Source organism: Juglans regia, chromosome 1 (assembly GCF_001411555.2).
Source record: "Juglans regia cultivar Chandler chromosome 1, Walnut 2.0, whole genome shotgun sequence".
Taxonomy (NCBI): Eukaryota; Viridiplantae; Streptophyta; class Magnoliopsida; order Fagales; family Juglandaceae; genus Juglans; species Juglans regia.
The window spans coordinates 3604741-3629855 of record NC_049901.1 but is presented as its reverse complement, the minus strand read 5'-3'; the positions used below and the strand labels follow the sequence as shown (position 1 = coordinate 3629855).

Below are 25115 nucleotides of genomic sequence, written 5' to 3'. Positions count from 1 at the left end.
TTTCAGCAATCACACTAATAAGAGTTGACACCAGTGCTGTCAGTGTCAGATTTCAAGAATTGTTAAAGTTCTCTTTCAGCTTTCACATTTGCAGGTGAATCTATTTGATTGTTCAGATCAACTTTGAGAAGCAGCCTTGATCCATACACGGGATGGTAAAGGTCAGCTTCAAAACTAGTAATACTACCTAGTTTGAGGGGAAGAAAATGTGGTGTAATACAAGATTTTATAACTTATCTACGAAAAATACAGTAACTGCTTCAAGAAAGGCTACCTAAGAGCATTAGCATTGGTCTATGCATATGCATATGCAAAGTTATATTTGGATAATATGGTCCTAAAATCATCCACATTGGCTTATGCATATCCAAATATTTAGCTACCTATGAATAGTGTTTATCCAAATTTGGATAACCACTATTCACCCTACAAATCATATTTTAATAATTATTTCTCTCCTCACACTCTCTCACACAATCCTTTTATTTTCTCCCTCCTTCAACAACAAAACAAACATTCACTTGCACATTCATTTTATTATTATAATATATTATATATATTTTTCATTTTATTATATTTTTAATATATTATTATTAAAAAATTATATTTTTTATTATTACATTTGTATCATTAATGTCAAATGTATGTAGTGGATATTAATTTTAAAATATATAAAAAAATTTGATTTTAGCAAAAAAGTAATAATAATAAAATAATAATATTTTATTATTATTTTGTTTCAAATATACATAAGCCAATGTAGAAATTTTGCTTGAATGGCAAAGTAGATATGCAAAAGAGGTAATTTTGCATATGCATATGCATAAACCAATACTAATGCTCTAACAATGTCAGCTGCCCCCACCCCCATCAAATTTCAGCTATAACTCGAGAAGATGGACGCAGTAATATTTTTAATATTTAAAAATTTAAAAAAATTGAATTGAAATTTTAAAAAACTGAATTATTTATTATATTTTATTTGATAATTTAAAAAAATTATAATGATAAGATAAGATGAGTTGAAATGGTTCTCAATCCAAACCGGACCCTAGAGTTTGGAGCAAGCAAAGGTGATGATGTGCTTAATATTGAAGAAATATTTTTTTAAAAAGTAATAAGAAAAATTTATTGAATACAGAAATCTCATACATATTTACCAAAATTTTAGCCAATCACAACCTCAATTGGCAATGTTCAACTTAAGATGCGTCGTTATATAGCTTAATAAGGTAATCTCAAGTAAATTAACTAGCTATCTAACCAGATATCACAGACAACAAGTCAGCAATAAATTCAAGACATGCAAATTCCAAGGGCACTTCAAGTCTCCCCGGATTTCTTAGCTCCTTCAATTTTTCTCTTCCGTTCCTTGAGAAGATCAACATGAGCCTGCTTCCGCTTTTTGCCAATCTAAGAGAGAGAGAGAGAGAGAGAGAGCGCGTCACACCACAGAAGAAAACAGCATCCACATCGAACATGCATTAGACCACATGCAAAACGAATTCAGTAATCAAAGGCAGCTTAACTCTATAAACTCAGATACATGCACTGTTTTTCCATCAGAAAACAATAAAAAGAGCGTAATTGACACATTTACCTCCATGGCTTCATAAAGTTTCCTCTTATTACGTGACATCACAACCTTTGACATGTTTGCATGATCCTGGACAACCCGTTGTATATCAGGATCAGATTCTTCCCCAGCCTTCTTCACTTTAGAAGTCTGCTTATTGTCTGGGGCAGTTGAAGAAGACCGGACACCATCAACTTCCATTTTCAATTCATCAAGATAACGGTTCTGCTCAAGAATCATCTGCATCCATTCCACGAGGATGAAGTTATGAGCATCCCACAAAAATGAAAAAAATCAAATAGCATCATATTTTATATATAAAACACGTCCCTGTATCCAGTTGTCCCACACCACAATTCAATTAGTCAAAAGAATGCCTACCTTCCGCTTTCTCTCAGCAGCTTCATTAGCTTCTGCCCGGTCAATAACACCTTCAACCAGTAATTTCTGAGGATCTTCCAAATCTTCTTTCCCCACACCCGGTAGTGGAAGGACTTCATTTCTACCAGCAGCCTGCAACCGTTTTATGGTCTCTGCATACTCAGGAACATAACCTTCAGCCTCATTGTCGACAAAAGGCGACAAGTGTGGTGGAGGAACCCTGTTGACAATAATCACTAAGTCAAGCATTGAGATATAGAGAAAAAAAAAATGTGCACTAGATTTTACATCAAAAGTATCAAGGAATATTATCAATCTTTAATGAAAAATATTTTTTTTTTTTATAAGAAAGACACTTTTATTCATCGAATGAAATAGGCAAATCCCATGTATACAATAAGAAATATACAAAAGAAATACCAAATTACATTCTAGAAACAGAAAACAAAAACAAAAACAAAAATTCATTAGCAGACCCTCCATTAAACACAATGGCGGAAAGCTTTAATGACAAATAATTCATTTCTTGCTGTTGACACTAGCATATGAGGCTCGCAAGAAACCTTTCTCGAAAAATATGATTGTGCTCAATTTATCTGTCCAATCACACCAAAAGAGCACTACCACTTTTTTTCAGTCCCTCTTCGGCCAAATGAGGTGTGAATCTAACATTCACACCCTCCAATGGGAGGCTGCCACGTCACCATCCATGTGATTCACTATGCTTAATTGCACTTGATTAAGGCCTGGTTTGGATAGCAAAAGTCTCTCATCTCATCTCATCTCAATATCCAAACACCACAAACATACTTCAATTTCAAACCTTCAACTTTTTCATCTAATCATTACAACTTTTCCAAACTTCCAAATAAAACACAAAAAACAATTCAATTTTTTCAAATCTCAAAAGAAAAATTATATTCTAACAATATTTTAACTTCATAATATTTGTATTCAACTTTTTCTCTCATTTTCTAAAAGGAAAAAGCTTCAGGCCGGATGGGTTCCAAACGTGTCTTCCCACCGACCAATAAGAATATGCCACGTAGGCATTCTATGGGAGAGTGATATGAAGTGAAATGTACTAGAACTTGTCTTATAGTCAGAAGAATTACCTCTCTCCTCTCTCCCTCCCGAATCTGAGTTTCGAGTTCAAACACAAAATCATACTCTCTCTCTCTCTTCTTTGTGAATCTTAAGAGATGGATTCTGTGGTTTTATTTTTGTTATCATTTTTTTATATTTGGATTATGAATTTCCGTAGCTCGGCTTTGAATTCGGAGACGAACGAGCACGTGGCCATCAAGAAGATTGCTAGTGCATTCGACAACAAGATCAACGCCAAGAGGACTCTTCACGAGATCAAGCTTCTTCGCCACATGGATCATGAAAATGTCAGTGAGTGGTTTCAATAAGATTATGCCACATAAAATCCCAAATTCGGGAGGGAGAGGGAGAGAGACTGAGAGAGGTGATTTTGTGTTTGGCTGAGAAATGAACTCAGATTCAGGAAGGAGAGGGAGAGGGAGAGAGAAGTGATTTGTGTTTTGTTGATAACTCGAAATGAACTCAGATTCGGGAGGGAGAGGAAGAGAGAAGGAGAAAAGTAATTTTTGTGACTATAAGACAAGATCCAGTGCATTTCACTTCATTTTACTCTTCCATGAAATGCCTACATGGCATATTCCTATTGGCCGGTGAAAAAACACATTTAGCAGCCATCTGGCCTGAAGCGCAACTCTTTCCAAAACTCCATAAAACATCTCAACACAAACAATTTCACTATTATTCACAAATCATTTCACTATTATTCACAGATCATCTCATCTCATCTCATCTCACTATCCAAACGAGGCCTAAGTCCGACTTCAAGTCCGCTACTCACCCGACATGGCAGTTCTGCCTCTTAATACTATAGCACAATCTTTTGAGGAACCCAAAACAATCTTCATCCAGCTTGCTTTATAGGTGACCCCAAATTCAAAAACTAGTCATAAGATCTTTGGAGTTTCACAGTATGGTGGCTCAAATAAATACAAAAGCTTAAGCACCTTAATTTCGATCAAGTCCAAACAGAAGGATCCAACTTAATAAACCTTAGGACCTTCCAGACCAAGAATCAAGTCCCAAAAATCGTTGCATTTGGAGTCCAAAGAAAACCAAGAAGCAAACTTCCAGAGCTACTTTGTTTTTTTTTTTTCCACTTTGTCCTTAAATGGCCTGGTGGTGGCCAGTACAGTTCCATGATTTATCTTTGTAAATGAGTTTCTGGTGTGGTCAGATCAAGAGAGCAGCTCAAGGCAGAGTGAGAAAGAGAGACCATATGGGGAGAGAGATACTTTTTTTTTTTTTTTATTGGCACCGGGTGTCCGGAAATAGCGTCCTGACTAATCCCGGGGGTGCATAGGCACTCGGCAAGGAGTTTTGGGGAGAGATATACTTATCACCTGTCAAAGATTGAATCCAAACTGAGTTGCAGTAATGCTTCACTATGGAAAGAGAATCGACAAAAATGGGTTAAAGGGGGGATGGAGGGAATGGAAATGGGATGTTCAGAGGCTGAAATAGGGAAGAAAATGGTCAATTGATTATTGGATGATCTTGCGCTGAGACCAATGGATACTATTCAAACAAATTAAAAATCTACAAGTGATCTATGTTTTGGGGGCCGAGGGTGGGGGGATGGGGCCGAACTCAGCTGGGGGTGAGAGGCGCTGCAATCAAAGTGTTTTTGGTTTAAAACATGTTTTGATCTTGCGCTGAGGCTAATGGATACTATTAACACTGCCTCCAGTGTGAAGTCAAACTCCTTTTTTTATCAGTAAATAAGATTTCTATTAATGAGAGCTAGGCATAGCCCAGGTACACGGGACATATACAAGAGCAACACCTAGGCCTGATTGGCTATGGATACAAGGAATTCATGAACATTCTGACCATTGAAGTCTAATATAATCGACCAATGGAGTAAACTATTAAAAAAGAAAACCCTAAGCTCATCCATAAAAGAGAACAAAAACTTAACAATGATGGGCAAAGGAAAGAGAGGTTAATATATTTTAATCAGATTACAAAAACATACTAGGGACTTGAAGAAAAACTACCTTCCCACCATATAATTCTCAGTTGGCAGAATGATACGTGCATTTACACAATCATACACCCATTGAGGTTGCACATATTCTCTGGAGAGGAATTTATGGCCTTGTGTTGGCCGGTCAACAATCTGCACACATAAAAGCAATCCCTCAAGTTATCATTTTTAAACATTTTCAAACAATTCTATAGCTATGGGTATTAATCTGTTAATTTGTTCTCATACATACTGATAAAAAAAGAGTCGTCTTATATATAATTGTTTAACGGCAAACCTGATGAGTAATGCTCTGATCAGCTTCATTGAATGGAGCCCCCCCTCCCTCCCAAGAAACAACACCACCAAAAGCAGGAATAACAAAAAGTAAAGACTCTCTAGGAACCTGAAAGTAAGAAATTTAATTTATAAAAAGAGACAATAAGCAACTGATTATATCTCCAATCTAATTTAATTTTAAAAAAAAAAAAAAAGCAGAGGGATTAGTCATGGTTAGTGATTATATCTCTAATCTTCGCCTCTTCCCAAGTCTTTTATATATAATATCCTGTTTAGGTGTGAAAAGCACTAAAATCAGCAAAATAAAGAAATAAACAACCAAACAAGCATGTGCAGGAGGATTTTGTTGGTACGACAGTTAAATCTCTGAATAAGATGAGAGCAATTGTGTTAGTTAATTGTCAATCCATGGACATATATGCCCTGGTTATTAGCCAACACAATATATGTCCTGAATAAGTAGGAGTAGGTCAATTATCAAAAAACAATAAGTAGGAGTAGGTCTCACATTCCAAGCTTTGCTTACCAAAAGAGTTAACTCAATAATATAATCCGATATTACAGTAAGAGTACTGCTACACAGCAGCCTGTACACAGCACACTTTTTTTTTTTATGTCAGGACCCATCCACATCAGAAATCTGATTTCCATCTCTCTCTCTCTCCTCCATCTCTTTCACCGAACCCCATCTCTCTCACCCCCTCTCTCTCTCACAGCCCTCTCTCTCTCCATGTTACAGTGATGTGGCTGCAGATCTGGAATGAGGTGTGTGGTTTCTCTTCAACATTAACTCCAGTTTGCAGATCACGGGATGCCAAGAGAGAGGATGAAATTGGGACGGGAGAGAGGAAGAGAGAGGAGCTCGGGAGGGAAGTTAGATAATTTCAAAAGGGAAGGAAGAGAGAGATGAAGCACAGTAGACGAATTTTGAGGGAAGAGAGGGACAAAGCACATAGACAAATTTTTCAGAGGGGGGAAGGGAAGAGAAAAGCCGTACAGAATAGAGACATCTGCTTTCAGAGGGGGAGGGAAGATGACGTGGCCTTAAACCGGGTTCACACGTCAGGTGTGTTGTGTACCTTAAGGGAACCGGCAGCTGAGTAGCTTTTTTCTTACAGTAAATCTATGCCTTGGTAGAGTATGGGGAACAAAAATCTCCAGAACTAAATTATGAAGACCCACCAAGAAACCAGCATAAAATTTAGAATTCAGGATAATAGACAATACAATAAGAAAGGGTCCAGCTTCTGAAGCTGTAGTGGTTAGTGCAAAGCATTCACATGGTCTGGACAATGGACATGGAACAAAGTAGACTTCAGAACTAATGCAGAAACTGATGGCCATTCCAAACTTCATTGTCTCCCATCACGGTTAATTCAGACGATGATTATTTCTTCTCAGAGAGAACGTCACTGATTAATAAGGTTTTAAGAAGTTGACATTCTACCTGGAAACTTGCTACTTTGTTGGCCAGCTTTTATATTTTCATTTCATGGTTTTGTTTAATTTAATGAGAAAGGATCGACCTCTTCTTACATCATTTAGTTCTCTTCTTGTAATGTAAACTCCCCTGCCCCATCCACCCAAACAAGACAGAGGAATACAATCCCATGGAAACAGAGATCACTATCTTATCAAGGTCAATAACAAAAAACTGATCTCACCTCACGACTCAAGAAGAATTTCAGATTCTTAAAGAGTTTTTTGCACTCCCTTGTATCTTCATCTTCTTCATCCTCACCAGCAACATCTTCCACAAGGCGCATCAGTGCACCAGGTTCATTTGAAGGAAGATGATGTTGGAGTTGAGCTAGTCTTAGCTCGGACTCATCAGGTGGTGTCCCCTTCTGCTGGGCCTCAACTTGTTCAGATCCAATCGTATTGGACGCTTGGGGATCCACCATAGAAGTCCTAGAGTTTGCATCAAAGTATCTTGACAATGCATAAAGATCTGCATAGGTGATAAAGTACTAGATTACATGTTTAACAAATAAACAGCATGGAGAATAACTACCAACCAAAACCATAAAAACAGAATTTCTCCACATAGCTTCAAGATTGCCAAAATACTTCAATGAGAGTCACATTTTCTAAATAAGAACTTGAAGATTTCTGTCCTGAACAATGACAACCGTACCTGATGCTAACGCTTCCAGTCGAGGATCAAGAATGGGTGGATACTTCACATTTATTGAATGATAAAGGTGATAATTTACAAAAGTGACAAGAGTCTGCACCCACAACATATAAGTACAATGGAAAATGAGAAGAGGGAAGCATTAGAACAAGCATCTGCCGATCAAGAGATTGTTTTGCTTTGGTAGATAAAAAAAGAAGCAATAGCAAATATAAATATCATCATCCAATATAATCAAACTTTCTGTTTGACAAAGTCATCTTAAAAAATCTTTAGCAATAAAAGGGACCTTCATTGGGTGCCTGAATTTAACCTCTTTTATCTTTGCTTCTTCTGATTTAAGAGACGCCTTCCCTCTTTTCATAATAATAATAATAAACAAAAACATTTTTTAAAAAAATTTATAGCTTCCTTATTCATGTGAGTTTTGTAACACTCTCCTAATTATATCAAGCCAGGCCCAAAACCCCTTCCATAGTTCATCATCCCAACAAGCATTTGTCCAACAGTCTAGTTCATCTTTCTTTTTTGGGGAGTCAAAAATTCATGGCAGGCAGTATTATTAAACTTATATAGTTTGAAAGGCACAAATATAAAACCTTTTTCCCCCTTATAAGGGCAAAATTGATGGGAACAACAAATACAAAAATAAAACAAATGAACCACCAAAAACAAACCTCATAAACTTCAAGAAAAGTTAGCATGACATTGAAGTCAACGTCATCTTCAGGCAAAACTTGCTGCAAAGCGTGAGGGGTCAACCATGTGACCTTTTGACCTTCGACCTCGGCCTTCAAGGAGAAACAGCACAAAGATCTAGAGTATAAACAACGATAATCTCCACGTGCTGGCGAGGTAAATATTAACAGTAATGATAAACAACGGTAATGGTACCTGATAATATATGCCTTTTACAGATATGAATACTTTTCGCAATTTATGAACGCGAGATATGTATGCTTGCCATTCATGACTCAGCCTACCAAATAAACCATGATTTACTGAAGATAAGTTTTCATAAGTCAATAAGCCTGTACAGAAATGTCATCAAACCACTTCTACTTTTTTTTTATGGAGGAACACTAGCATAAATCTTATGCCATTCTCGTGTTTCTTTTTAGCATGTGAAATATATATACCTTCGACAGTTATGAACACGGTCCACTTCCAATTTTTCCCTCTCCAATGCAGGTAATGCTGCAAAAAGGTGCACCATCGTGAGACAGTCATCCAAATCTCGGAGTGCATCAACAAACTTTGGATACCTACAATCCAAGCATTATGAAAGCAAATATGAGTATTTTTCATCGCCAACAAGCAACCGGAAATCAAATCTTCTTTTTTAAGTGACTGGCAACCATATCTTTCAGAGCCAATGAATGGAAACAAACCTCTCCCGAATAATCCTATCCAGCGTATAAGTAGGTATGCGGGTTCGCAAACGATTTGCGAGGTCTGGATTCTTCTTTGACTCAGCTTTCTTTATCTTCTTCTCGTATGCCCTCTTATCTCTGAATATTTCAAGTAAGGGTTCATGCTGCAGGAATGCAATATCCTTCACGTGATAATACGTGTGGTGATTTCCTTTCACCTTCTTCTTTGGCTCCCGGGGGAATACGCCTTTGAGAATGCACAGTCTCCTACAATTTTCAAGCCATTAGAATGATGAGTCTATACTCCTGCGCTGCTGCCCACTTCGTTTAAGTAAAAGAAGCCTCTAACATGATTTAACAGCCCCGACAAGCATACAGAACAGCACTGACTGAAAACTATTGAGTAAGAATTTATAAACAACTTTTGACCAAACATGAATTTCCCCGATACCGTAAATCTGAAACAGATCCTGAAAGCTCAAATAAAAGCTACGTTATTGCCCATTAATATCGAACGTACATTTTATTTGGCATTTTCCACCTGTTATTTTTTTAAGAAGTGTTGCTCAAACGATCCAAAGCCAAAGCTAAAGCTGATATCCCAAAATGATAGATATTATGCCTAGCAATCGCGCGTAACTAAATTCTACTTAAGAAACTGATGATTTCGCTGCAGCCAAAATAAAGCAAAATCGAGTTCAAATTTAAAACGATTTTGTATATCCATGATTTCCTAGTATACACCCCTAATGAATAACCGCAATATTTTAACTACATGTACACATTGTATGTGCGAGCGAGGGACCTGAAAAGAGGAAGGGTGACTTGAAGATGCTTGACTGCCTGCGACCTGGTGATGTACCTAGCAGCGTTCCCTTCCTTTTTCTTCCCCTGGAAAACACGAGAGAAAATTTGAGCCGAGAGTATGACAAAATACAGATAGTACTAAATAGGAATTTCCATTTGCACATCGGTCACAGGTTATTGAAAAACTTCGCAGTGGAGAATAAGAACGTACGGGAGGCCTGTAGTGTTTCACCATCGTTACAGGGAAACCAGCCGAGCCACGGAAAGAGAGAGAGAAGGGGAGAGAGAGATTGATGGAGGCTGGGGAAAGAGGAACGGTAACAAGTGGAAGTTAGGGTTTAAGGCGTAACAAGTCACTAGTTAGGGCGGATGATGTCGGGTCGAGTTTAATCATGACCCGCCCGCAGATAGTCGGGTAGTTAATGATCTTTAAGATTCTAAGCTGAGCGTCGTTTTGCCCGTGTTAAAGAAACGATATATATCGGCATCGGGCCTGTGGCCTCAAAACGATTGTAGTTTATTGAGAAGCGTCGTGCCATTCTAATTCTTGGCCTCGAAATTATATTTATTCACTTTTAAGTTTTTTTTTTTTTTTTTTGGTTTACTTATCATTTCATGTGTCTTAACCTTATATTTTACGAAAATAACTTTTAGATCAATTGATAACATCTTGATTTCTCATTAAGAGAATCAATGTTCAAATCCCCCCTCCCCATATATCAAACTAGAAGATTAAAAAAAAAAAAACTTATATTTTACACCCCTTAGTATCGATTGGAACTAACTAACAGGTTTTCGTGATAAATAAGATTAAGATCCCGTTCAGATAGAAAAATATTTTATTTTATCTCATCATTATAATTTTTTTAAATTTTTATATAAAATATAATAAACAATTAAACTTTTTCAGATTTCAAAATAATAATAGTATTAAAAAATAATACTCTAACAATATTTTATTTAACTTTTAATTTTAATTTCAACTCATCTCATTTTATATCAACTCACTATCTAAATGGCACCTAACTTTTGTAGTAATTTAACCAATAAATTGTGAGTTCTTTTTTTTTTTCTCCTATTTAAACTCACGCATGATTCTTTTATCTCACATAGATTTAAGCTCAATTATTTTCAAACTATCATTTATGATAATTAGAGATGCTACCGGCATGTATCATAGATTTATTCTCAACTACCATCAAATTATCATTTATAGTAATTTGGAGTGCTACTCGCCCTATACGGATGGGTGACCATACTCCATCCCCTTCTGTATATACTTGATAGGCAGTCAAATTGACACCACTACCATTTGGCCACTCCATCCGACAACATAATTTTCAAAAAATAAATCCAACAAAATCACATATACATGAGAATAATTGCATAAAAAAAATTTAATTGCACAAATCTTCACAAATATGAAATATGTGCATAGACGTGCAGACCATTGCACGACTGTAGGTCATACAACTCGCAGATCCACGACCATAGTTGTATTCTTACAATTATAGTCTACAACTTGGTCGTGATCCACAGCAACAAAGAGTTAGGCCAAATTGGGAGGAGGAGAATATAAATGAAATACAAGAGAGGATAGTGACTTGTGAGGCCATTGAGGAGTGAAGAAAAGACGAGGAGATGAAATAAAAAAGAATAAGAAGGCATAAATGATTGGAGTTGAGGATAGGAAGGGGAAGAATAAAAACGAGAGGATAAATAAAATATAATCTATTTATAGTTAGGAGATTTTTATTTAGATAAATGATTTGTACAAATTCTAAATAGACAATCATCATATAAGTCATTGTAAAAAAGTGAACCACACTTTAAAAAAAGTGTAAAAGAAAATTATTCTTTATTAGAGGGATTTATTTTTTTACAAAGAATTTATATGAGACTTGTATATTTTGGACTTGTAACTAGCATTACTATTTTATTTAAGTATATGGGCGGATGGGTATTCCACAGTTCACCCACCCCCCGCCCATTGCCCCTATACATTTTTCTCACTCAGATTCTACCCTTATCTGAGGTGGGTAGGTTGCACGTCCGTCCCCTAGGGGATGAGCGGATTGGCGGACCGATTGGATTGCATGTCTATAATAATCATTTTAAAGTCAAATTTATGAAAATACATATACTTCTTCAATAATTTACAGCTCGTGACATTTGCCATGTTGGTAGGTAAGGTAATGACACGACACATTTGTTAGCTATATATGCTCACAAAGTTGATGATGCAGCTCAATGGTGGCATACCTATCCTGATCTTGAACAGAGTATTGTTGGAAGTTAATTAGTAATTCCTTTGCCTATGTTTGGTATAGACAGGTGCTTCTATAACATAAGAATAAATATTTCTAACTTCTTAACCCTTCACATTATTTTTAATTTTTTTTTCTTTTATCAAATATTTATTATATGAATAATGAATAGAAAATTTGAAATAATTTAAAAAGAATAAACTAAAAAAAAAAATTTAAAAATATGAAATATAGAGTGTGATGAAAGTTATATAGCAAAACTCATAACACAATCAACCATTTAGTATATATGCACCGAGAATCGTATACATCATTACTATGATCCTCTGTACATTAAGATGACGATCACATGTTGATTGTGTTATAAATAATCATTGCCATTTACATATTCTACTTCTACGGTATAATTCATTACAATATATATACATATATACACACACCTTCATCTTAACTTTTAATCACAGGCACGTGTAATGATGGTTAATGTGAAACAGAAAACATACCTTAATCAAATCATTTTCTCCATTATTCTCAAATTATTTTAAATCTTTATGCTTATATGCAAATAGAGCTTAAAAATGTCCGTAGAGAGCACGAGAGTCTTACAAATGGGTTAACAAATTATTGTGCAGGTGGTCACGAATCTTTGCTCATTATTTTAAGTCAGATAATTTTATAATTTTAGATAAAAGTTAAAAATTGAATAAAATATTATTATTATTTTAAAATTTTAAAAAATTGAATTATTTATTATATTTTGTGTAAAAATTTTAAAAAATTATAATAATAAAAGGAGATGAGATAAAATTATTTATATTTCAAACGGGCCTTAATTGGTTTTTTCTTCTCACTTTCTAATTGTTTTTATTTTATTAATAATAATCAACGTGAAGGTAACCGATAAAGTTTTCGGATAAAAAAAAAACAACTATAGCAGATGGGGAAGCCAAGTATGATGGGAATTAACCTTATATTAGTCAGAATTTTCGATGCAATAAAGCGAATATCCTAAACAGTTAAGGAATGGCTTTTTAAATCGAGATATTTCGCCGTCACAACTCATTAGTCATCACTGCTACATAAAAATTAAAAAGAGAAAGGAGATGGCAAGATGCAAACGAAACCCGCGTCCGCCAACGTTGAAATTTAGAAGTTCCCGCCAATCAATCGGAGAGATGGTCCTCGCTCGCGCCAAACCCATAAACAATAAAACCATCTGATCGACACACACCTCCATCTTCCTCTCCTTTTCATCCTTTCCAACTTTCCATATCACTCCCAACGCCATTACTCTATCGCTCTCTGTGCAGCTACAGACTAATTCTAATGGAGAGCTCAAGCCCCCGATCATTCTTTCGGAAGATCAGATCCAGAGAGCTAAGCGGATTCAGAGGTCCCGTTCCCTCTCTCTATTCCTTTTGTCCCAGTTTGCATATATGCACATGCACATGTATATGTAAGGTAGTGTATGCAATAATTTTCTCACTCTCATCAATTGCGTATTTTCCAGTCCGAAAGCGACCGTATATTAGCGACGCCGCATCGGATATAATCGAAATTGGAGCTGTGACTGTTGAACACTGCGGCGATGAGACTCCGCCGTTGGCCATCTCATTCTGCGAGGTATATGAATACATTTATGTTAACAATTTGTTGTCTCTTAACTACATAGTTTATTCGTACTTATTTCCAATATTTACCTCTTTCTGATTAGTACGTTCGAAAACCTAAATCTTCTTAATTTTTCCAGAATATTAAGAATTCGCACATCCTTGCCGTGTCCGATGAAGACGGGTACGTGAGCTTGTTCGACACTCGCCGCAAGTTCTCTTGCTCCGCATCTCACCAAGAAAACGCAGGTCTAATTATCTCGATTAAAATCAGATTTATTCTAGTATTTCGGCGAAACTCTCTATTATAATTGTTGTTTCTACTGATTTCATGAAGTATTGATTTTTTTTTTAAACTACGGGTTCTCAGAGAAAGCCAAGGTTTGCGACTGGGTCGCGCATCACAATGCCGTGTTCGATGTACGTTGGATTAAGGTACTTCCGAATTCCTTCGGTAATTTCGAAGTAGATCCCGTATGGAAGGAAAAAAAAAGAAGATAAAATTTACAATCCTCCTATTTGTGCCAATTGGGTATTTTAAACTGTTTGCGAGAAATGGGAAGTGGAAAATTTAGGTAGTATTTCTCTATCGCGTTAGATCATATAAAACATCTTTGTTACAATTTCATTCTATCACGTTGATATGATTTATTGTCATATTGATAAACTTTTGTTTTGTTTTGTTTTTTTTTTTTTAAGATTCACGGGTTGATTGGGAATGAAATATCAGGAAGTGTTGTATATATATAGCATTTTCTGTGTCAATTTCATCTTTGTTACATCTTTGTTACAATTTCATTCTATCACGTTGATATGATTTATTGTCATAAACCATTGATAAACTTTTGTTTTTTTTTTTAAAGATTCAAGATTGGGAATGAAATATCAGGAAGTGTTGTATATAGCATTTTCTTTGTCAATTTAATCAAGTAAAAGAGTTTCGGTTCAAACAGAAAGCCTTTTGGCGATGCTATTGTTTGGTGTAATTAGTTTATAATTTCGACCAATCCAAAAGTTTGTTTAATATTCTTTGTAATTTCAACATTTTGTTTGCAGGAAGACGCTCAAATTCTGACGGCTTCTGGTGATCAAACCGTAAGTTATAAACTCTATGGCAGCTTTCTTGAAATTTGAATTTGTTTAGCGTAGGTTCACTTTTATTGGCAAGTCTTACTTCAAGCACGCAAGGCATACATTATGAATATACATGAGTTAAGGCTTAGAATTTAGGAAGATGTAACTAACAGAAATTAGAATATGGAACTTTCCTTGGAAAAAAAGAGGTACTATTGATGTCAAAATAATTTGAATATTCAGTTTCTTAGCTAGTTATGTCTATCTCTGTCCTTTTCACAGGTGAAGGTATGGGATGTCCAGGAAATGAAATGCATTGCAGAGTTGATGGGGCACACTGGAAGTGTAAAGTCTATATGTTCTCATCCAACCAATCCTGGTAAGTCTCTAATTCCACGTATATCATTAGTTTATATTCACCTAAATTCCCTCGTATAAACATTTGAAACCATTTTTTTAATTCCGACAGATATTGTTGTCTCCGGTTCAAGAGATGGGTCCTTTGCTCTGTGGGACTTGAGATGTAATTCTAATTCCAGAAGTGTTCACGGGGAGCTTTGCTTAGGGTAAGTTAAGGCTCCAGTAGGTTGTCTTTGTGAGCCAAACATTGACAATTTTGAGTTATAGTTTATCAGTTTGTCTTTATCCCCCATTCACCTCAATGTAGTTCTTTTTTCCTTTACCATTTATAGCATTTTTTTAATGTTTAATTACTTCACACAGTTCGACTGCTGTGGTTAAAGGAGCACATCTTCCCCCTCGAGCAAAACGGATTAGGCGGGGCAAGGTATATTGCTGATTCAGTTTCTTCATGATCATTGTTTTTCATCTCTTTATTGATTATTTCTTTTTCTTCAGGCAGCTTCCATGAGCATTACATCGGTTCTTTATCTCAAAGATGAGGTTTCAATTGCTACCGCGGGAGCAGTGGACAGGTATCAATTAGTGTTCGCTAGGATATATGAAATTAAACCCTTGATTCTGCGGTCAGAAGCTGTTTCATGCTGATACTTTGAACTCATTGTTTGGTATCTCCCTTGATTGGTTTGTTTCAGCGTTTTGAAGTTCTGGGATAGCAGAAATTTGAAAAGTGTGGTAACACAGACATGCCCTCATCCCCAGTCAACCGAAAAGGTTAGATTTTACTGGCTTGCGAACCTATTGTGTAATGCTTATTTCCTTGCAGTAAGCAACAGATCAAGTGTCATATTTTATTGAACATTGCTATCCACTTAGGTATGTCAGGATCTATGCTTAGGTTTATGATTTAGAAGGCTGAATTCTTGGTCAGAGTATTGTTCCATAAACAGAAGTTTTGAAATAGAGTTTGATAGTTTGACTCATCGATGATTTGGTGATTGCTGATTCTTTATTCTCATTTCAGGAAAGAAGATTACATGGTATATCTAGCTTGTCCCAAGATTTGAATGGGGTGTTTCTTTCAGCCTCATGCATGGACAATAGGTACTTCACTGTATTGATTAGCGTCTATTTGTATCAAACAAACTGACTTACACACTGTTCAAACTACATTATCCTAAAATCTGCGAAATAATAAATATTTTAAATTTGCTACTCTTGTTTCTTCCAGAATATACTTGTACAATTTACTTCAGCTTGAAAAGGGACCTTTGAGATCTTTCTCTGGATGCCGGATAGAATCGTTTTATGTAAAGGTGCGACAATTGCTTTTTGCGAGCTCAAGACCCTAATCATCTTGAAATTGATAATCAATGTATTAATGTATCTTTAATATACTTTGTGCAACTGCAGTCGGCAATCAGCCCTGATGCGACTCACATAATCAGTGGTTCTAGTGATGGAAATGCCTATATTTGGCAGGTTAGCTTTCCTACTTATAAATGGCTCTTTGTTCGAGTTTCATTGGTGTCTAAATTAATTTGCTAAGTCAAACCAGGTGAACAAACCGCATGGGGATCCCGTTGCATTGAAAAGCCATGATGGAGAAGTCACAGCAGTAGATTGGTAAATTTTAAAACTTAATGCTGCGGTTAATTGTTTCACTAGCAAAAAGGTAAAGTTCTCAAATTTATTTTGTAGGTGTCCTTTCGAGGATGGGCAGATAGCAACTTGTTCAGATGATTTCACGGTAAGTAAGTTATTAAATTAAAAATCTATGGCAGTCTTTGTTCCACTTAGTAATCCCGGTATCACAACTCTACGTTAATGTGTTAGGTTCGCATGTGGAACACCCAGAACAGTATTTGCTCGAGCACAGGATCCCCCCCATCTTCCAATCGAAGGAGAGTAATGGCAATCCCTAGTGTGGAATGTAGAAAGCTTATGGTAAATGAACCAAGTTGTCCTAAAGAGGATCCAGACAGTTGGTCTCCTTCCAATGATGTATTACACCAAAATAACTCATCCTACACAATCATCATGCCCAAAATCAGCACTCCTGAGGCCCAGAAGAAAAGATTTTTCTCTGGTTCTGATTTAAATGAGGCATTTGAGAAAACCCCTGAAGCTACAGTGAAGAGCCCATCTTCTGTCTTGAACCCGCCTTCCTCTACAAAACGAACAATCCGAGATTACTTTCATGCGGCTTCATAATTTGATGGTTTCTATTTTTGGGATAATTATCGGAGTTTTTACAGTGAAGTCTTCTTTAATTCGCTGCTGGATCAATGACTTGACGAACCGAGGAGCTGGTGCATCACTCTTTTTTCACATTATAGTAGGCACCTTTTTTCTTGAAAGCTTCGAGTTTTTAATATGGCTATTTCGAGGGAGAATTGTAACCTTTGCTTTTTATTTCTGCAGGGTTGCATCGGAAACTGCAAGTGAGAGAGGCTGCAGGATTTTTTGACTATTATATCTCGTCAATTTTCCCTCGGGATTCAGGTCAACTCGGAATTGAACAAAAATATGCACCAGACGGGATAGATGTACATTCTTATAAATTACAAAGAGTTTTTGGAGTTATCAAAATCTATGAAGCTCATTCACATGCATGAATTTATCGTGTAAAATAGTTTTTTTTTTTTCAGGGAGTTAAACAGTGAGTTTGGAGGTGTTGCCTACAAATAATGGGTCTAACTATCTAAATCATGACTTTAGCCCAATATATACATATATAAAAATAAAAGCAAGCGGTACTAAACTATTTTACCGGTTCCTATTTCCGAGTTCCTCAACTCCCGCCTGCATCATCTTTCCTGTCGGAATTTCAATGCCTGCTTGTGGCCTTGTCACGTGATTACTGAAATTGAACTCGATTACAAGCCAGATTTTAATACCATTTTTATTGGATTAGTTAAAAGTTAAATCTAATAAAAATTTAACTATTAAGTTATAAAATAACTCATATTGAAATAGTTATATTTCAAATATTTAGAATATAGTTACAGTAATATTTAAAATAATTTCTAAATTTGAAAGGAATTATTCATTCATTAAATCTATTTTATATTTTTTTTCTCCTTTTAATATCAATTATTTTTCTCTTCATTTTAAATGACAATTAAAAAAATATAATTAGAATACAATTATTAATTAATATATAATATTATGAATAGTAAAATATGATAAAATAAAATAAATTCATAATTAAAAAAATTAAAAAATTAAAAAATTATTAATTACTCATTACTATATAATGAATAAATGGATAATCTAATGTGGAGATTTGATGTGAATAGTTAAAGTTAAATTCATCTTATATTATTTTATTGTCATATAATGAAAAAATAGCTATTCTAATGTAGAAACTTATGTGAATATAATAGCTAAATGCTAAATTCATATTACATTCATAAAAAATGTACTTTAACTTTAACTAATCCAATGAGAGTGCTCTAAGGGCATCTCCATCCGGTATCTTAAATTATTGTTATTTCCAAATTTTGGGAGAATTTTGGGAGAAGATGAAATATCTCTTTCCATCCCATTCCTTATTTTATGGTTTCTCATATTACCATTGTACATCCTCAATCTCTTTCTCACATCCCTTTCGGGCTATTGGTCTTGTGCGTTCCTTTCTCTCTACTCTTGATTGCCCTCTTTGATGTTGCCCATTGTCGCATTTGTTGCCACCATTGACAATGCTTTCTCTTTATCGGTCCAAGTATATGTAAGTTGTACTCATCTCTTGCATGATTTTACTCATTGAAGTCCCCTTCCTATGGCTTGATTCAGTCCTATCCGATGCATGATTTTACACATAATCTCTTTCCTATGGTTGAATTTGATGCATATTATTCTGTATAATTTTTCCTTACCTTTGGATCTAACTTTGACCATTGAAATATGTTTGCGATCATGTGTCCTTACGACAATGCTTTTTTGGGTTTGGCATTTCGATTGGATCTGCCCTCAAAATCTGCCATGGCTTGTGCTTTGTGTTACCTTTTCAACTTCTTGGAGCTTTGCATCTTGATTTGCTTTTCTTTTTCATCAGTGTGGTTGGCATTGATTTAATTGTTTGTTGTTTGGGCATTTTATAATTTACTGCTATAGGGTTTCTATGTTGGCTTGAGGTATCCCATATTTGATTTGGTGGTCTGAGACATTTTTCTTCTAAGTGATGTTTGAGGAAATTGTTTGTTCTTGAGCTGCTGTGAGCAATTTTAATAAATTAATGGATTTTTGGGCATTTTATTATTCACTGCTTTGTTGTTTCCATGTTGGCTTAAGGAATCTTATATTTGATTTGATGGTCTGAGACATTTTTCTGAGAGGTGATGCTTGAAGAAATTGTTTGTTCTTGAGCTACTGTGAGCAATTTCGAAAACCAATTCTTAGTTGTTTGTCTTTGGAGCTTGTGCTGAGTTTGGACTTCTAGTTTGTTCTTGAGATGTTGTAAGCAATTTCAATAAATTAATGGATTTTTAGGCATTTTATTATTCACTGCTTGTTGGTTCTATGTTGGCTTAAGGAATCCTATATTTGATTTGGTTGGGCATGAACTTGTGCTAATATATAGAGCTTTCCATGATGTTGCAAGTTGTGCTTGCAGCATTTTATAGTATCATTATGCATATTGTTATGATCTCCGTAAGATCTATTTTTTTTCAACCCATGTTAACCTATACATACCCTTTCTACTAAACTGATTGAATGATTTTAATTTTAATTTAAATCTTCTGAGTGGAATTAGAAAAATGATTTTTTTTGGCTTAATCGATTAATTTTCTTTTGATTAGTATTGGAAATGGTTCAAATAAATTATAATATGTTTGAGTTGATATCATGATTTATTTTGCAACTATTCAGTTGGGTCATGTTCTTTTCTTACGACTTGTGATTAGTTTGTGCATGAACTTGTGCTCAGTTGTGCATCATTATTAATTAGAAAAAATTGAACAAACTCGGGCAACTTGCTACTTTCACGACATGGACCTTCTTGCAGAATGTTGGTATCATTGGTCTGTTTAGAGTTATTTGGCCATGAACTTGTGATTAGTTTGTGCATCATTAGTAATTATCATGATATTTGTGAGCTGGACTTACTTCTTTAGGCATGGACTATTATCAGTTTGCGCATCAGTTTGTTTGTGGTATCATTAATTATCATTAGTAATTATTAATTATCATTATTATTTGTAGTGGTGGTATCTCTTGTCTTATTACTATGGACTGACTTGTTGTTGGTTTCAATTACTTAGTTTGAACTAAATAAGATGTTGTTATATATTGAATTCTACCCAATGCATTCGTATGCATTCATTTATTGTTTGGTACTGATTTAGACCTATTCTCTGGGGCTACATGTCTAGTGTAAGGCTGTAAGGATGGGATGTAGGACTTCATGGGAAGGGGCTATGAGATAAGTGTTTTTAATGGAGTTCCATCGATATGGCAGGGTAATCCGAACTTGGATGACCACCAACTATTTTGTGATCGTTTTCGCAAAAGGCAATTGGGGTTTTTTTGGTTCTGTAGCCATTATCTTAGTTGAGCTCCTGTCTCACACATGATGTAAATTTTACAAACCATTCTAAACCACATTTAAAATACACAAGTGTTTAGGGAAACGGATGAGAATGCTCTTATTTTCTATTTTGCAAATTGTTTACTATTGGATTTGAGTTCTCTAACCCCTCGACTGTGATGATGAGAAATTCTCATGGGGACATTTGGCACTTTGACACACTTCCATGGCATAGTAATCCGGATGACCAATAAATAGTGACAACTGGTTGTTGCAGCTAGGGCTGTATAGGAACCGCCAGAACCGACCGTGAACCGATCAGACCGACCGCCGGAGCACGGAACCGGCAAAGAACCGGTCGGCGGTCGAGAGAAATTGAAGGAAAACCGATATCGACGGTTCGGCGTCGATTTGAACCCCTGGAAAACCGCTGAACCGGCCGATCAGGTCTATTTATATATTTTTAATATATGTATATAAAATGGCGCCGTTTCACTTATTATAAGTGAAACGGCGCCGTTTTAAGATGAATTAATAACCCCCCAGGCCCCTCTTCTTCTTCCCCGCGTCACCTTCTTCCTCTCTACCCTCTGCAACTCTCTTCTTCTTCCATGGTAGCGACGGCGAGACAGTTCTTCACTCTTCCTCAGTTCCTCCTCCTTCACAGAAGACGCCGACGGTGGACCGAAGACCGCGCCGACGCACGTCGAGACCGATATGATCGGTTTTTTATCCCCAAACCATCGGTTTCGGCCGGTTCAACCGACCCATAGCAGACGTCGGTGGTGTCTCGGTTTTGCACCGAAACCGACACCGAACCCATCGGTGTACAGCCCTAGTTGCAGCCATGCGAGGGAGGGTGTCAAGTGTGGTCATATGTTATCATTAGATTCTTGAGCCGGCTACTAAAATCACTTGCAAATATTGTTCTTAATTGTCTAGCATGTGTACCAAATCTTATGTGTTAAAGATTTTTTAGAGATGGATTCACAAGACCATGGAAATATGTTCCTCACTAGTCTCCTAACTCAGGAGCCTGAAATTGACCACATTTATGGTGTTCAAAGTTAACAATCCCCCGTAATTTTGGATGACTCTCCACCCCCACCCCAAGTAGAGCCTCTCTCTTAAATAAAATTAGCCAGATGTGCAAACTTCACTCCCAAAGTAGACAAGTTACTTATCTCCGCATGGCTGAATAGTAGCGTTGATGTCATCCAGAGAACGAACTAAAAACACGCCTAACTTTGAGAAAAAGTTAGTTAATACTTCAATGAGTATAAAAAAAGTACAAATGAGCGAAGTGTTGGGTCTTTAATACATCGGCGGTCTTCCATTCAAAAGGCGATGAACAAATTTTGTGCTAAACTTGTTCATGTTGAAAGGTTGAATCAAAATGGTATGACTGAGCAATACAAGGTATAAACATCCACTTTTATATTATTGTTGCACTTAATTATGATATTTATGCGTTATGTTTCCTTTATCTTTAATGGGTGGTTAATTATTTGATTTTATACTTAAAATGGAAGTTTGACAAAGCGAAGATCATGTACCAATCGCTTGAGAAAACGTCCTTTTAGTTCGTGCATTGTTGGCAGCTGTTGAAGGACCAACCAAAATGGATTCAGCGTTGCACAAAGGACGGGATGAAGCGAAGGTCGACGATGTCCCCAACATGTTCGTGTAGCTCAATAGTTGCACCTGATTCACCTATGTATTCAGTTGGTGGTACAGAAGCCGAGAATGTTGTGAATAATGATGTCATTGAATTGGATAGGACAATGAGAAGAAAAACTGAGAAATGAAAATGTAAGGCCCAGGGCAGGCCATTAGATGAGCTTGTAGAGTTGAACAAGTGTAAGTATACTCTCTTGGAAGAGTCACGTGCTCAGAAGAAAGAATTTTTTCTACTCAAGGCCGAAAAGATGGCATATGATAGAGAAAAATGAGAGAAATAAAATTAGACAAGAGGACGACAGACTAAGGCTGGAGGCGGAGAAACTGGAAATCGCCCGGTGGGAGAGAGAGGAGCGAGTAATGTTGCTCGATGTGAATACGGTGCCTGGAGTTCAACGAGTATATTTCCAGCAACTTCAAAGGGAGATCTTGGTGAGACGCAATGCATCATATAATTGATTTTGATATTTTTTGTAACAATTTATTTCCAGTATTCGGACATTTGTATAACTTGCTTGAGTGTTGAGACTGATGTTGAGGGTTATTGTTAAATATTTGGCACATTTGTTGTATTTTATAATTTGTACATTAGCAAGTAATTTTGATATGACATATGGCATGTGGTCATTGAATTTGAGTCTAATATGGATAGATGTTGCTTGATTACTTTCAACATTATAAATATTTAAACTATTACAGATAATGAAAATATTACACTAACAATTAGCATGTTCTTGAAGAAAACATGTTTTTTGAAATGAAAATTGTGGAAACAGGAATACATAGTCGCTACTAATGAGAAGATAGAGAATCCAACAGAAAATTCTATTCTATTGTTGGGAATAAATTTGTCATTGATGTTTAATTAAATCTACTTGTAACTGATGATGTGCTGAGTTGTCTCTAATCTCATGATGATGCTAAATGAAGTTGATAAATTCGCTTGTTGGATTGCGTGATAGTTCTGGAATATCATCATCAATTTGATCATACTCCATGTTTGGACCATGACTATCATCACACTCGTCCTCAATAATCATGTTATGTAGAATAACACATGCTTTCATTATATTTATTAGCTCATTGACTTTGAAAATTCGTGAAAGTCCACAAACAATTGCAAATCGTTGTTGAAGTACCTCGAATGCACGCTCGACATATTTTGTTGCAGATTCTTATGCTGCAGTAAAATTTGTATTCTTATTCCCTTTGAGTGATGGAATTGTCTTCATAAACGTTGACCACTTGGGATAAATACAATTTGCAAGGTAGTACCCCATAGTGTAGTCGTTGCCATTGATTGTACAATTGACTAGAGGAGCATGCCATTGAGCAAGTTCTGTGAAAATAAAAGATATTTTTAGCACATTAATATTATTATGTGAACTGGGCATACCAAAAAATGCATGTCATATTCAAAGATTATATCAAGTAACTACTTCTAAAATAATAATTGGTGGCTAAAGTACATACATTTCCAGGCAGCAGGACAATTTTTCACTTCCAATGCATGCAATCAATGCTTCTCAGCATTCCTGGGAATTCCCGTTGTTCACGAACTGTAAACAATATAGCAATATCATTGGCATTTGGAGACCACAAATATTCATCTGAAAAAACAGTTACGATTATCTTGCAGAATTGTTTGAGGCTCTCTATTGCGGTGCTTTCTCCAATATGTATATCCATCTATAAAATCTCCAATAACCCCATATGCCAGCATTTTAAGTATTGCGGTTATCTTTTACATAGAAGATAAACTGAGTCTTCCGGCATTATCTCTTCTCTGGACAAAGTATGGCTCGTAAGCCTTTATATCATTTAGAATACAGAGAAATAGGAGACGGCTCATCCGAAATTTCATTTGAAATAGGTTCGAGGGATATTCTAGATTTTCTGTGAAATAGTCGCGGAAAAGGCACTCGTGCTCTTGAATATAATCACGCCAAATAAACTTACGACGTTGGCGATTGCCATGATGCCTCGATGATTCTCCATCGACCTTGACATTAAGAATAACATCCAACTCATCTTTAGATGATAAGTATGTGAGCAATTTGTAAAAGAATGAACGAGTCATTTGATGAGGGGAGAATGTTGAATTTCGGTTCTTAGATCAAATGGAACTTGAGTTTCTGAGAATGTAAATGCAACGAAATGTGTATTTATAAAGGAAAAATTATCGTTACATATAAGAAAAAAAATGTTACCGTTGGAGAAAAGATAAAACAAAGTTACCGTTGAAAAAAAGACAAAGCATGTTACTGTGAGAGGCAGGAATTCAAAATGCTACCGTTGGAGAAACGACAAAATTTTATCATCAATACGCGGATAGATATTACCGTTAGAGAAACTGAAAAAAATATTAACGTTATATGAAAATGAAAAAAATGTTACCGTTAGACAAATGCAAATCAAATATTACTCAAGTTTATGCAGACAAAATCATATTAAAAAGTACCATCGCGTTGGAAATTACACATTAAAAAAAATTATTACTTTTAATACCAATGTTGGATTGAAAATAATATTGTATCCCAAAAAAAAATTCTATAAGTATTTATAAAATTATTAGAATGTGATATTTGAAAAGAAGATAATAAGACAAGAGTTAGTGGTTAAGAATGGAAATGGAAGTGAGAGAAAAAAGTAATAAAGAAATAATAGAAAAATCTTATTTTAATAGAATAGAGAAAAGATAGAGAATGAGATATAGAAGATTTTTTGAAAATGAGTAAAATTTAATATAAAATTATAAAAAGTGTCATTCTTAACTAAAATTTAGAAAAAAAAACTTAGGGAACTGGACAGAATGCTCGGATACATTCAGACCATTTGGTTTACGCTAGAAACATCTGAAGCTAAAGACCTTGCATCTTAAGTGTTCTAATAAAGGCCGAAGGATACCACAAAAGCTGAAACAATTTTTTTTACAAGTAAAAAG

General features: G+C 35.6%; 2 protein-coding genes across 2 annotated transcripts; one reads left to right on the top strand and one right to left on the bottom strand.

Annotated features, from left to right (window-relative positions):
- Positions 1-1082: 1082 nt before the first annotated feature.
- LOC109007233 (pescadillo homolog) lies at positions 1083-9984 on the bottom strand. Its single transcript, XM_035693638.1, has 13 exons — positions 9859-9984; positions 9646-9731; positions 8859-9107; positions 8607-8732; positions 8362-8446; positions 8145-8258; positions 7468-7561; positions 6995-7281; positions 5329-5436; positions 5062-5183; positions 1958-2177; positions 1601-1816; positions 1083-1413 (listed from the first exon to the last, which is right to left on the bottom strand). Exons 1-13 carry the CDS (start codon positions 9880-9882, stop codon positions 1324-1326), a joined length of 1821 nt encoding a protein of 606 aa, XP_035549531.1. The 5' UTR covers positions 9883-9984; the 3' UTR covers positions 1083-1323.
- A 3116-nt stretch (positions 9985-13100) lies between these two features.
- LOC109007234 (denticleless protein homolog) lies at positions 13101-17619 on the top strand. The gene is made up of 17 exons (XM_018986825.2): positions 13101-13307; positions 13425-13537; positions 13665-13773; positions 13895-13959; positions 14581-14619; positions 14881-14977; positions 15068-15164; positions 15322-15385; positions 15457-15533; positions 15654-15732; positions 15983-16062; positions 16190-16274; positions 16372-16440; positions 16517-16584; positions 16660-16708; positions 16795-17296; positions 17383-17619. Exons 1-16 carry the CDS (start codon positions 13241-13243, stop codon positions 17170-17172), a joined length of 1536 nt encoding a protein of 511 aa, XP_018842370.1. The 5' UTR covers positions 13101-13240; the 3' UTR covers positions 17173-17296; positions 17383-17619.
- The last annotated feature ends 7496 nt before the right edge of the window (positions 17620-25115 follow it).